The following is a 14,329-nucleotide window of genomic DNA, read 5'->3' on the forward strand; positions in this document are numbered from 1 at the left end:
ATTCATAGACATAGAACAGTAGAAACATGTCTTTCCTACCTGTTCCATTAGCAGGGCCATGGATGATGCTGGAGGAATGTACAGTTCCATAATTTTTACAGCAGGTACATATAGGAACATTGTCTGATAAAGGACTAGAGAAATAAGCCAACCATAATCCCAAAACTTCCTTGTTAATGCTACAAACAAAAAAAAACACTATTTATAATGATATAGTTTGACTTGAAAACTTAAGGCGAGATGTTCATTTGAGACAAGTAGGCACAGACAGGAGAACAATATCAGAATAGATCTTGAAAACTTAGAAGTATGACCTGAATTTGGGTCCAGTGTTGTTTCTGTGAACATTCAGATTCCAATGAAGCACAGCGGTATGAGCAGTGGTCTTCTTAACACTTCAAGTAAGCCACAGTGATTATCTTTAAACTTTTGACACTCCTTACCTTCAGGCACACTAAAAACTATATGCATACGTGCATGTTTGTGTGTATATACAGAGTGTTTCACGACTTTAGGACAGAACTGCAGGAGGTAATTTCCTAGGTCTTTGTGCTCAAAAAAGTTCATATAAACATGTGTCCGATTTTGGACGATTACGGAGTTATGACCGTTTTTTCATTTTCGTACACGTCCTCATGTGAACCACATCTGTCAGCTGGCAGGTCGCTATTTTTAGCCAGCTACAGACAGAGCGTTCTCGTTATCTCGACACTTGAGAGCTACCTAAGGCTGGGTGGGTTGGTATGTCCGGCGCGGTTCACAACCGAGCGGCAGCCTGTGTTGCAGCTGGCGGTGACATTCTCGAAAATCAGATTTAAGCACCAATCAATTCAAATTAAAGGTAATTTCACGAAGTTAACTTTACATTTATACTTTAAATGTATCATGTATTATACTGGTTCATTATTTTGTTCCGTTTATTGTCAGTAATCGTTACCTTCTATTCTGAGTTTAAAATGGTCATAACTCCGTAACCATCCAAAATCGGACACATGTTTATATGAACTTTATTGATCACAAAGACCTAGGAAATCACCTCCTGCAGTTATGCCCTAAAGTTGTGAAACACCCTGTATATGTCTGTGCATATACATGTGAGACAGAGACTATTTTTTTTGTGAAATATCTGGCAGAGGCATGTTTTCCAGACAGTCAGTATTTAAATTATTTTAAAATTAACACATCTATGGTACTGATACTTCAGAGTTCATGGCTACAGATCCAGAGGTCTGGGTTCGATTCCCGGTGCTATCAGATTTTCTGAGAAGTAGTGGGTCTGGAATGGGGTCCACTCAGCCTCGTGAGGATAATTGAGGAGCTATTTAAAAAAATGGAGGTTCTGTTCTAGAAAACCGAAATTAACGGCCGTGGAGATTCGTTGCGCTGACCACGCAACACCCTCTATCCGCTAAAGCTGGCACTAACTTTGCCAATAAGCGGTGGTCACTCGGTCAGTATAGTTCACTTGCGGACTAAAATCACAGTTTGTTTTATGGTACCCATACTAAGGGACACATAGTAACATGGTTGAGGCACTATGCTACAAGCCAGAAAGCCTCAGGTTTGATTCCCGATAAGGTCATTGGATTTTTCAATTGACCTAACCCTTCCAGCTGCACTATGAGCCTGGGGTCAACTCAGCCCCTAACAGAAACAAGTACCAGGAATCTTCCTGGAAGTAAAAGTCAGCCAGTGCCTAAGGTGGATATCCTCATCACCATCTGTGAGCCAAGTGATTCGAAAATGTGGAAGCCTCAACATCTCACAACCCTATGGGCCTCCGCAGCCTTTTACAAGGATTGCTTTACCTTTTTGGTACTCATATTGTGAAATATATTTCAAATCTGTAAATTAGGAATTAGAGAGAAATCTTGAATTCTGCACTTTTGAAAGGGCCACATAAAATAAATGAAAATGATGCAATATGAAAAAAACGCAGTTTGCTTTATGTCATAACTTCAGCAAGCCATTGAATTTGAGCATGTTTTAAAAAAGGAAGAACATACATGCAACTACACTAATACATGCCATATTATTTCTTCAACCAGTTGAATACAGTCATTTGTATATCCTTTTCCTAAGTTCTTAGTCCATATAGATGTCTCACATGAGATTCAAAAACTTTCATATCCAGTGATACACTTATTTTACTAGGACAAACACTGAGCACAAATGAAACAAGGCCGGAGTTTCTTTGAGCTTACCAAAAACGAACTGTAAATGTATAATTGGGTAAATTTCCATTGTCAGGCCTTGAATAATGGAGTGCAATGTTGGGAGAAATGTAAATTAAGTAAACATAAAATTGGTTGAAATTTAACATTGTTCACATAGGTATTTAATTGTGGTCAAATAAAAAGTGCATACAGTAATAAAAATAATAATAATTAGAGGACAAAGAATCAAAGTTCCACAGTATAGAAAGGCAAACATGTGTATACACAGTCTTTATCACATACATATATCACCATGAGTTCAAAATCCCAGATCAATTTTCCAAGGTGCATACAATAACTAGTAGTAAATCATACTTACAATTTGGTACCCATCGAATTCGCTGTGTGGCCCATAAATTGAAACAACAAAACAGTAATATTGTTGTGACTGACATTCCCAGCCAAAGAAAGAGAACTGTGGTGAACCCTTGAAAGTTCCACAAAATTAAATCAACACCCAAATTCAATCTGCAAAAGAAAGATTTTTCTCTATAAATCCACATTTTTTTATCATCTTTCAGTCTGTCAGGCTACTATAAGGTCTTTATTTTAGATGCATCTTCTATATAGAGATCTGTAAGAGAAACTTCTGGGTCCCAGTATAAAATAATTTGATACATTTATTTTGACTGTCTACTACAAGGAACTCTATAATACAAACATACTTTTGTTCACAAAATTTTTCTGTATGTAGCCAGAGGAAAAATTTATTTTAAGTATGGTCTGATCAGACTGAACACTTCATAAATGTGATCCTCTTTCCAAGTCTTTCAGCATGAATTTTGAGTTGTANGCAGTGACTCTGGAATGGGGTCCACTCAGCCTCGTGATGATAATTGAGGAGCTATTTCAAGGAAATAGCGGCTCCGGTCTAGAAAACCGAAACTAATGGTGGGGATTCGTTGCGCTGACCATGCAACATCCTCTCTCCGCAAAAGTCGGCACTAAACTTCACCAACAAGCGGCGGTCACTCGATCGGTATAGTTGACTTGCGGACTAAAATCACGGAGTTTGTTTTGTTTTGACGCAACTTGCAGCAGCATGGGTGTTTGTGTGTTATTGCGTAGTTCCCAATATGAAAATCTGGACATACCATACAGTGAAACAATTTTAGCAAATTAGAGACACCTGATGATGGCCGTGTACGGTCAAAATGTGTTGTGAGAAGGAAAAGGAGAGAATAATAAGTTGCACTGTAGATGGAAATATATTGTATAATTAAAGGATATATTAATGTAACAGGATGCTTAAATACAGTAATATGGCTTCCATTCTCAGTAACATCCTCTATTTATGCACATCTCAGCGAACATACAGTTTGTTTCACACTCTGTGCAATATTTTAATGCTTCTCAGACACAGGAGAAGTTTCTAAACTACAGAAGCAAATGTTTCATGCTTTCAGCATTAGAAATGAGAGTTGTAGATAAAGAAACAGAGAAAATCTCTTCCACATTAATACAGTATGAATGAGGGTGGGACTTGTGGGCACGGAGTGAACTGAGTGGAATGTGGGTGGAACTTCTGTGCATGCAGCAAATACTGGGTGCAACTTGCAGGCATGCAGCAAATACTGGGTGGGACTTGCATGCATGCAGCATATAGTGGGTGGGTCTTTTGCTTGTGAAAGATAAATGCTGATTGGCAATCTATTGTGAGTACAAGATGTGACATAAGTTTAAGGAAATCTTTAGGTCTTCAGTCCACATAATTCTGATGACAATTAGATGTTGAATTATGCACCATTTTAAGGTAATTTCAAAGGCGAATTTGTCCATTCTTGTTAACAATGAATATATGAAAAAAAATGTATTTTACATGTTTTCAGTAATACAGTTACAGCACAGTCAGAGCATACATATGCTTTTTTTTTTTTTGAGGTAGCGTAGTTGAGTGAGGCACTATGCTACAAGCTGGAAGGTTATGAGTTTGAGTCAAAATAAAGTGAATTTTTTTCAATTTACCTAATCCTTCCAGCCACAATATGGCTCTGGGGTTGAATCAGCCTCTAGCAGAAATGAGTACCAGGAATCTTCCTGGGGTGTAAAGGGCAAGCTGATGTGTAAGGCTGACAACCTTACCGCCATCTGCGAGCCAACTGTCTAGAGAAAATGTGGAAGCCTTGATGTCTCACAACCCTATGGGCCTTCACGGCCTGTTACAGGATTGGCTTTACCTTTATATATATATATATATATATATATATATATATATATATGAGACATACTTACCTCCCTACAACAACAAGATCATACACCGCTGTATTGATGAACAAAATAATGAGTATGACAATAAATATATTGTACATTGTCCTGATGTGCTTTATCTCACACAGGTCTGTAAGAAGGGAATTTCGAGCCATGAACTGTTTTTCTGGCAGACCTCCATGTTTGCTAGGTTTCCTGGAAATCAAAGTCACCCAATATATCAAGTTCTTACTCCAAAAGCCCCTGCTTAAAATTCCTATGAAGGACAATACAAGTACAATTAAAAACTAAACCAGACATTTTAATTGTAGGAAAATTAACATTCATATAACAAGACTGATGCCATAGAAACTGAACAGAAAAAGAGGAAAACCCTTATATCAAGTATAATTAAACACAAACTTCCTTTTATTTTTTTGTTTCTGTCAAATAAAGTGTACTGTACTGTCTCCTTTCAGTATAATCGAACTTACACAAATTGCTAGCAAGGATTCTTGCTGTGGTAAAGGAATGTTTACTCTACTTATATAGCTGGAAGACATTTTTAGGCAATTCCTTATCAGGCAAGTTTGAGAATTGTTGCCATCTCACTACAAAATGTCCTAAAATAAAGACACTATAGGACAAAGACCAATGATTCAGAATTATGCTACACTTACACTCTGTTCTTGTATTTGTTTCCATCATCAACCAGGACATACCGATGCCGTTGGGAAACACCACACAGCTCCATCTCCTTAAGCACTGTACCCACCATTTCAGATAACTTCTCGTCGACTTCTTCAACAAGATCAGCTCGCATTCTCTATATATAGTTATAAAGAAAGGAGTTATGGGAATAGGTCAATTACCTTCACACATTAAATTACGTACAGTGATCGAGTCACATTATCACATTTAAAAATAACAGTAAACTGATAAGCACACCTGTAATGATCAAGTACTATACCATAATTCAGTTCATGCAGCAGTCTTCTCGAAAGCTAATAGTCCCACATGGTTATTCAAGAAATTTCTTACATTTTATGAGACCCAAAGATGCTTGCAAACCTGCACCACTGGGCCCTATACTAATTCAGATAAATCCAGTCCACACAATCCCATCCTATTGTTTTAAGAGCCAATTATCGTTCCATCTAGAACTATGTCTTCCGAGGTTACTTGGCTTTCCGCGTCTTTCCTGTTCATCTACATGCCCTGCCCATCTAATCATACTGGATTTAATATCCCTAACAATATGTGGCTGGTAAAATTAGAATATATGTTTACTCATTATGCAGTTTTTCCACCTTCTCATACTGCCTCCCACTTAGATCCAAATAGTCTTCTTAACACTGTTCTCAAGCACTTCCAATTTACGTACTTCCCTTTATGTGACCAAGCAAATTTAAAACAACTGAATGACCAAGTGACCGACCGACCAACTCCATGGAGCTGAGACCTTCTTGAGAAGCGACCAGTTGCTCAACTACTCAAGAATTTCCCAACATTTTATGGAACACAAAGGTTCATTATCATGTTCACAAGAGCCCTCCACTTTTCCCTATCCTGAGCCATATCAAGTCCATACTACCCTATCCCATCTCTCCATGATCTATATTAATATTATTCTCCCATTTACATCAAGGTCTTTCCAGCTGTTCTTTCCTTCTGGTTTTCCAACCAAAACCCTCTATGCATTCCTTTTCTTTCCCTCTCATATTACATGCTCCGCCCATCTCACCCCCCTTGATTTGATCATTTTAATTATATTTGACAAAGAGCACAAGTTATGAAGCTCCTCATTATGCAGTTAAAACATATGAATTAGATGGGAAAACTGCAGTCCATACCAGAATGCACGCAGTTTCCACATACATTCTTACCACTCTAGCATTCTGAATATTCCTGGCTATTCCAGGTACTTCTGACAAACACATTAACCATGTTAATAACAATTTTCAATTTTACATACAGTGGAACCAGCCCCATTAACATACCCTGTTTAAGGTCTTCCCTCCTTTAACATTTGATTTCAACGATCCCAGGTCAATACTGTCAATTTTATATTAGTACATCCATTTTTCATTTTCCTCACTTCAGTGTACACTGCTACAAAAAGAAACCCTAATTTGTGGGCAGGTTCCCACTGTAGTTGCCTTTCAATAATCTGAAGATGTTTTAACATGATCAATATACATTTGAATTCTTTAAGTTTTATATTCATCATTTTGTTGTAGAATTTGTAAATGATATACTAACCATACTGACTTATTATAATGTCTGTCCATTGTACAATGTATAGACTATGTATCACCCATACCCAAAAACATATGTCATTATGGTTATTTTGGCTACAGTGGTTACCAGATTTCACGAGTGGGATTACTGTCACTTCCAGCTTACAAGTTCAGGCATCTACCACAATGTCATGCATCTGCATAAAATTAAAATATGTGAGCCTGAGGTGGCCTTCAATGGCAGAATGTTCATATAAAATTCCATCAGAATACATGCAGTGGCTCTCAACTTGAAACATAGAACTAGACATATAAAAACTCCTATAAGTGTTCTTTTATGGAGGTTATGCAATTAATGCATAACAGGTATAATCAGAAACAGTACTGGTCCTCTGGGATGTAATACTATGTAGTCTGGTAGAAGTTCACTGATATTTCTCCAAAATGTCAATGAAATTCTATCGAACTATATGGAGTTACATTTCAGATAACAGTATTCTTCATAGTCAACACTGTGACAACCTAAAACCAAACATAGACAGTCTATTGTTTTTTATTTGATCTTTGCATTTTTAGATAGGAGGTAGAAGAACAAAAGGTTCTGAAACTGAATGGTAGAAATGATTTCCCATATTTTGTATACTCTTAATTTCTTCTTTGGTATAATTTTTGTTTGTTGTTGTCATTCTTATCAAATAATATAAAAATTAAAATAATAATTTAATAGCAGATATTTTGGATAACAGACAAAGATTCATTTCAACAAATAACTTTTGTTCTATCATGTTAGAACTAATACTGCTAACACTTCGTTACCAGGATGTGTGTTAGGAAAGTGAACAAGTAGTATCATATATTACACCAATTACACCATAAAAGGAATCTGGGAAATTTCATACATATAAGGTACCAGAAATACCTTTATGAATTGGTGACAGAATATGTAATAAAGTGATTTTCTTTCCTTGGAAATACTATAATTTGATTGGACACTTAGAGTAACATGATGTAAGATTTAATACTTACTATATTTCATCACGTTTCTGTATTATATTTCAATATTAATAAAACAGACATTCAAAGCAGTGTAATTTGACATGAGAGTCTTGTTTACAACAGTATCTTGCGGTGGAATTTTCCGTCTCAAAACACAAAATTAAAGATATCTTGCTAAATAATTAATTTCATTCCTCTGCTCCTCTCCATCCCATCTAGGAGCAAATATCTTTCATTCTAGAAAAATTTACTGCTGCTTCTACCCTTGATATAAAGTATATTAAAGAATGGGCCACATATGTACTGAATTTTCATTTCATTCTAATACAAAATGTTTGTAAATGGTGCAGAAAGACCCTTTCTCAGATGAAATGCAGAGCCCAGAAAATATGCCGATTACTTGGACACATCCATCTACAGAAATCTGTTACTTTATAGAACTTGGGTAATTTTGAGTGAATATATATGGGGCAGTCAAATGAAAACGGGTCACCATGCATAACTCACACAGCGTGCAAGTTGGTAACACTGGAATTTGCTTACGGTACAAACATCTGGTGGGGACTCGGGAAAGGACAGTGACAGCGTGTCCCTGTACACTAGACGTTTGTTTATTGTACTGAAAGTATGGTTAGCGCTACGTGTGGTCATCCAACATCAGTAATGGAGGCGAGTGAAGAAGAATAGCGAAGTGTAGTGCACTTTATGATTGCTGAAGGAGTAGGATGAGAAATTCATCATCGCATGTCTGTTGTTTACAGTGAACACAGCATGTCAAGTTCGCGTGTGCTGGCATGGCAAAAGAGATTCCAAGAGGGACGTGTGTCACTGCAAGATGATGCTCGCCCAGGACAGGCTCATCGTGTCATCACTCGTGATGTTATCGCTGTGCTGGATGGCCATATCCGGGCAAACCGACGGATCACTGTGGAAGAAATTAGTCTTTTGATGGCTATAAGTCATGGTTCCATGCATGCCATTGTGACAAAACACCTGCTGTACCGCAAAATCTGCGTGCAGTGGGTTCCACATGAACTCACGGAGGAACAGAAGACTCAGAGAATGGCTGCATCACTGGGTCACTTGCAACGATACCATGAGGAAGAGTATGCTTTTCTGTCCCGTACTGCCACTGGGGATGAAACTTGGTGCCACCATTTTGAACCCAAGAGCAAACGGCAGAGCCAACAGTGGAAACACATGAATTCTCCCCCACCGAAGAAATCCAAAGCCGTACACACAAGTTCCGATAAAGTGATGATGACCTTCTTTGACTGCACGAGCCTCTGCTTGTTGAATTTCTCAAGCATGGGGCCACAATCAGTGCACAGCGCTATGAAGACACTTGGCAGAAACTGAGGCATGCCATAAAGTCAAAACTCCCTGGAATGCTATCGAATGGCATTGTCCTTCTTCGTGATAATGGGTGCCCCCACACCGGCAACTCCGTGAGGAATACGCTACAGAGATTTGGTTGGGAAGTGCTTCAACATCCCCTCTACAGCCCAGATCTCTCCCCATGTGATTTTCACATTTTTGGAGACCTGAAGAGAGACATTCGTGGACATCGGTTTGCATCGGACAAAGATGTGTGTGGCTGGGTAAAGATGTGGTTCCGTACACAGCCCACAAGCTTTTTCAAGGATGGGACTGACTGTCTTATCTCCCAGTGGGATAAATGTATTAACAGTTTTGGAGATTACTTTTGAGGTAAGAAATGTTCTTTAATATGTTTTGGCTTCTGACCCATTTTCATTTGACTGCCCCTCATACAGTGTAGAAAACCTACAGAGAGAAAAACCTGACAAGAAATTGAAACAGAAAAATTGTGGGAAGATAGAAGAGACTGGGCACTTCTCATCATTCAAACTATGTAACATGGAAACGATACCCCAAAAAAGAATAAAGACTCATTGCAGAAACAAACCTGCACTTTCTCACAAACATTCAGCAGAGCCATTTTTTCGATCATGGCAGGACCAATTTCTTCACCCACTGGACTGGATGCTAAAACAACATTTGTTACTGGTAATGATAGCTGTATATTAAACTTATTAAGACAACAATGACATAAAAATACAAATACTGTATTGTAGCAACATGCTGTGTTGTATTTCTAACTGTATTGACTCCAGTCAGCACAATTTACGTTGTGCTGACAGAAACACAAAACTAAGTTTCTGTCAGTTTGATAATACTACAGTTCTTTCATTGGACATTTAAGTGAAAGTCAAACAAACATAATTTGTTACATAATTTTACAACATGTGAACATACATGCTTATGTTAATCACTGATCCATATTATTTTATAATAGCCACATGCTACTCAACAGATATGATACTGTATTAGATAAGAGTGAATCAGGAAGACAGTAGGGTCATGACTTACTGTCAGACTTTATCTCAGCATCTGCATGGAAGAACTGACAAAAACCATACAAATCTCAGGCAAGCCAGCCTCACAGAATTCCCAAGCACAAAGCAGCAATGGTAATCACTACACAATATAACTGATTCCATGGAACTGAGTCCTTCCTGACAAGCTAACAGTTATTATTATTATTATTATTGGAGGGGGTGGGTTTCCCCATGCACCGCGACCAGTTGATCTATTGTATGTCCCCCTTTGATATTCTACCAGTACTTGTGCGTGCTATCAGCCCTGTTGAGTAGGTCAGCCCTTGGTACCTTGATACTTCCCCCCTCTACCTGAGGCATTGCAAACTACTTGGGTGGGAAATTGTTGCCTAATTTAGCTCAGAGGTCTCCTAGAGACATGAGGTTCTTTTACGTGCCGTAAATCTATGACACGGGACACACGGCTTAAAGTTCCTCCCAGAGAACTTGTTCCCTGAATTTTTCCGCACTTAAAAATTCCACAACCTCTGCTGGGTTTGAACCCACGTACCTTGAGTCATTAGGTGGGAACGTTACCCCTAGACTACGGAGGCCACTAAGCTAACAGTTACTCAGCTGCCCAATAAATTGAGAACATTTTATAGACTCCAAAGGGTTGTCATCATGTTCATAAAGAGACTGTCAATGGTCCTATCGTCGACCAGATTAATCCAGTCCACACCTTCCCATTCTATTTCTTTAGGATCCATTTTAATACTATCCTCCCATCTATGTACTCATCTACAACTAGTGCCAAGGTCAAGAAAATGTGGATCTATACATCCACTCCCCCATACGCCTTCATGGTGTAGTGCTTAAATTCGTTGAGCATAGGGATAACTTCACCTTTTACCTCCCATCTATGTATAGTTCTAGTTTCTTTCCTTCAGGTTTTCTTACCAATACTTTGCATGCACTTGTCTTCTCTCCCATGCATGTTAAATGTCCTGCCCATCTCATCCTCTTCAATTTGATCATCCTAATTATATCTGGCATATCACCTCGGTATGCTAGTCTGTTACAAAAAATTCAAACAAAATACATAACTCACAAGTTCAGTATCCCAATTACTTCTCCTGCTGTAGTCACTTCCAGGCTTCAACTGTCTTTATTCTATTCACTCATTGCAACTCTTAACTCATACTGAATACTCAATATTCAATAATCTCGTTATGTAGCTTCCGCCCTGACCACACAGAAAACGTGTTTACTGAGTGCCTAGCAACAGTCGCCACAAGGACTCCCCTGTTGCGTGATGTCACAGCCTAGCGGGGAGGAGTGTTTACCGAGCGTTTTTACACAATGAACACTCGTTGCTACGGATGTTCCTACGCAACGGTCTCAACAATTTTCATTGTTTCGTTGCTCAGCGATGGACGACATACAGCACGCCACATTACTCCCTCCTTAAGGCTGTTCGTCCCGAGTAGCCTATTGGTGCAACACCGTTCCTTTTCTTCCGAGGTTTCTGCTCGTTGCGTCTTGCGGTTCGGCTACTCCTCTTGCGACGACTGTTCTCCAACCGTTATATCCGCTTCCTCCTCGTCCCGAGCTGTTCACTGCTAAAGTGCTAGGACATCCAGATGTATCGCCATCATCCATTTTTTCTTCTCTCTCTCTCTCTCTCTCATTCACTCTCGCTTGGGAGGCGGGTGCTTCTATGTTACCGGCTCCTCCTCTGTTTCATGCTTCTTTTTTTTTTCGTTTCGGAGGGGGTCGACCCCTCCACAAGGTCCAATCCTTTTTTGTCCGCAACCCAACAGTAGATCCGACAATTCGCTTGGCGATCTCCAGTCTTGTAATTCTCGTGAAATCCATGTCAAAATTTTCCGTGCTTTCCACTTGTACTTCCTTCGGGTCTGGTTTCTTCAGATACTGCGGCTGTCCGCCGCCTAGTTCCTTCACTCCATTTCTGCCTTGTAGTTGCTGTCTCAGGCCTCGATCCCTTATGCCAGTGTTGCATTCCGGGCCTGTCCACATTCTTTTCCCGAACGTCCCTCCTTCGGGCTTCTTAGTTTTACATCGTCTTTGTTTCGTCTCTTACATCTGTGTCCTGCAGAGCGGGTAATCTTCTTTCTGGCTGCGGTCACTTCCTTTCGCGGTCCACAATTTCTTTGGGTTCAAGATTTCCTGAAGTTGTTCCTCTTGCGCCATGCCACTGTTGCACGGCGGGACATCTTCCTCCAGGCGGCAGCCAATATCCTCAGAGATCCACAATCTCCTCGGGTCAGTTCCTTTGGCTCTCCACGTCGCCCTGCAGCTTGCTTCTTGCCCCCATGCCGCTTCTTCCGTCCCTTGACCGGTTTCACTACGGAGTCTTCAACGGGGACTTCTCGTTGTTGGGCCACCTCAGGTTTCCTCTCCACTGAGGTCGGCTCTTTTTCTTGTAGACGCGCCTCCGTCGATTCTCGGCAGGCCATCGTTTCTTTTCGGGTAATCGACGTCATTTCTTCTTCAGGTTCTCCGACCGGCATCGGCGTGGCGTCTTGTAACGGTACCTCTTCTTTTTGGACCACCTCAGGTTTCGTGTCCAATGAGGTCGGCTACTTCTCTTCCGGACGGGCCTCCATCTCTTGGCAGGTCATCGTCTTTACGTCTGTTCTGGCTTGGTTCGCGGTCATCATCTCCGTAATTTTATTTATTTCTCTTCGATCTGCTTTCCTCTCCTCCCGCATGTCCTGCAGGATTCCATTATTTGTTCCATCTCTTGCTTCTCCATTTTCCTTTTGGCAGGATAATACTAGACGTACTTGTGAATTCAATAATTCTTCCTAGATCGAGGCGCGTTTAAGTTCGTATCCCACTTCTCTAACACCAGTTGTCACGTGTTTGTCAACTTACACGACAAATAACTTCACGCCGTTCTTGAATCTAGCGAATTCATTGCACACTTTTATCCACACTTACATTACTCACAAGTTCAGCATCCCAATTACTTCTCCTGCTGTAGTCACTTCCAGGCTTCAACTGTCTTGATTCCATTCGCTCGATGCAACTCGTAACTCAGTCTGAGTCTGAGTCTCATTTTACGACCGACGGTCAGTCGACCAGTCTGTCTTTGCATAAACCAACCATCTGGGGCTTGGGACCAGATAGTTATTACTGGTTGACAGTTACGGTCTTGTTTTTGTGGAGCGCCCTTACCAGCGCAGTCTTTCTCGGGTCCGAGTCCCATGGAACTCGCGACCATATTTTACTGTCTCAGATGTGAGACGTCCCTCTTCGTCGCCTCCTACGACTCGCAGGGTCACGGTGGAAGTATTGGATCCCGCCTCCACACGGGGAGTGTGGACCCTGACCACACAGAAAACGTGTTTACTGATAACAGTAGCTGCACGGAGTCCCCTGTTGCGTGACGTCACAGCCTAGAGGGGAGGGGTGTTTACCGAGCGTTGTTACGCAATGAACACTCGTTGCTACGGATATTCCTACGCAACGGTCTCAACAATTTTCATTGCTTCGTTGCTCAGCGATGGACGACATATAACACGCCACAATACTGTGATAATTATGTTACCAGCAAACTTTATAAAAAAAAACAATAATTTTTAAGAAGTGCACTGAATATGCATGGCCATTCTTTGGTGTAACAAATGGTTGCATGCTTCTCCTTTGAACAAGGATGTGATATCTTTTGCACACTCTTCCTCAGGACATGTACACAATTCTCATCAGGGATGGGGTAAGGTAAGGTAAGGTAAAGCTATCCCTGTAACAGGCCGTGAAGGCCCATAGTGTTGTGAGATGTCAAGGCTCCCACATTTTGAAGACAACTGGCTCACAGTTGGTGGTGAGGCTGTCAGCCTTATGCACCAGCTGCCCTTTGCCCTCTAGGAAGATTCCTGGTACTCATTTCTGTTAGTGGCTGAGTCAACCCCAGGGACATAGCACAGCTGGAAGAATTAGGTAAACTGAAAATATGAAATTACCTCATCAGGAATCGAACCCGAGACTTTTCGGCTTGTAGCACAGTGGCTCAACCAATTATGCTACCATGTGCCCCCCCTTTGCGATGGGTTATGTTTCTTTCTGGGCACTTTACTGTTGAAACAGTCAGACACAGATGCAGCTACACAAGTTTGTTTTTAAATTATTTCAGTATACCACACCTATAACACAGACTGTACAGTGCCGAGTAATATGTGAGGATACTTATGTATGGCACATACGGAATGTGAAAGAAAACAGTCATGAGCTACTGAGGCTCCCATAATGCAGATTTTTCTGCTCTTAATGATGTAGAATGATGGTGGGAATGGTGACCAACAGCAGGAGCTTACAAGCTCATCCA

At 40.4% G+C, this 14,329-nt stretch overlaps 1 protein-coding gene across 4 annotated transcripts in view; it reads right to left on the reverse strand.

The window, feature by feature from the left end:
* The window catches only part of LOC111873548 (sterol O-acyltransferase 1), a 28,898-nt gene that overhangs the window by 11,280 nt on the left and 3,289 nt on the right, over positions 1–14,329 (reverse strand). For 3 of the 4 annotated variants that reach the window (XM_033755117.1, XM_033755116.1, XM_023868340.2), the window contains 5 exons: positions 9,567–9,646; positions 5,084–5,229; positions 4,449–4,619; positions 2,536–2,684; positions 40–179 (listed from right to left, as the gene is read on the reverse strand). In XM_033755117.1, the coding sequence (XP_033611008.1) occupies positions 40–179; positions 2,536–2,684; positions 4,449–4,619; positions 5,084–5,229; positions 9,567–9,611 (651 nt within the window). In that variant the 5' untranslated portion in view covers positions 9,612–9,646. Of the gene's footprint in view, positions 1–39; positions 180–2,535; positions 2,685–4,448; positions 4,620–5,083; positions 5,230–9,566; positions 9,647–11,089; positions 11,221–14,329 lie in introns of those variants that run through there. The other variant, XM_023868342.2, reaches the window with a different exon arrangement.

This window comes from Cryptotermes secundus, unplaced genomic scaffold, assembly GCF_002891405.2.
Source record: "Cryptotermes secundus unplaced genomic scaffold, Csec_1.0 scaffold445, whole genome shotgun sequence".
Taxonomy (NCBI): domain Eukaryota; kingdom Metazoa; phylum Arthropoda; class Insecta; order Blattodea; family Kalotermitidae; genus Cryptotermes; species Cryptotermes secundus.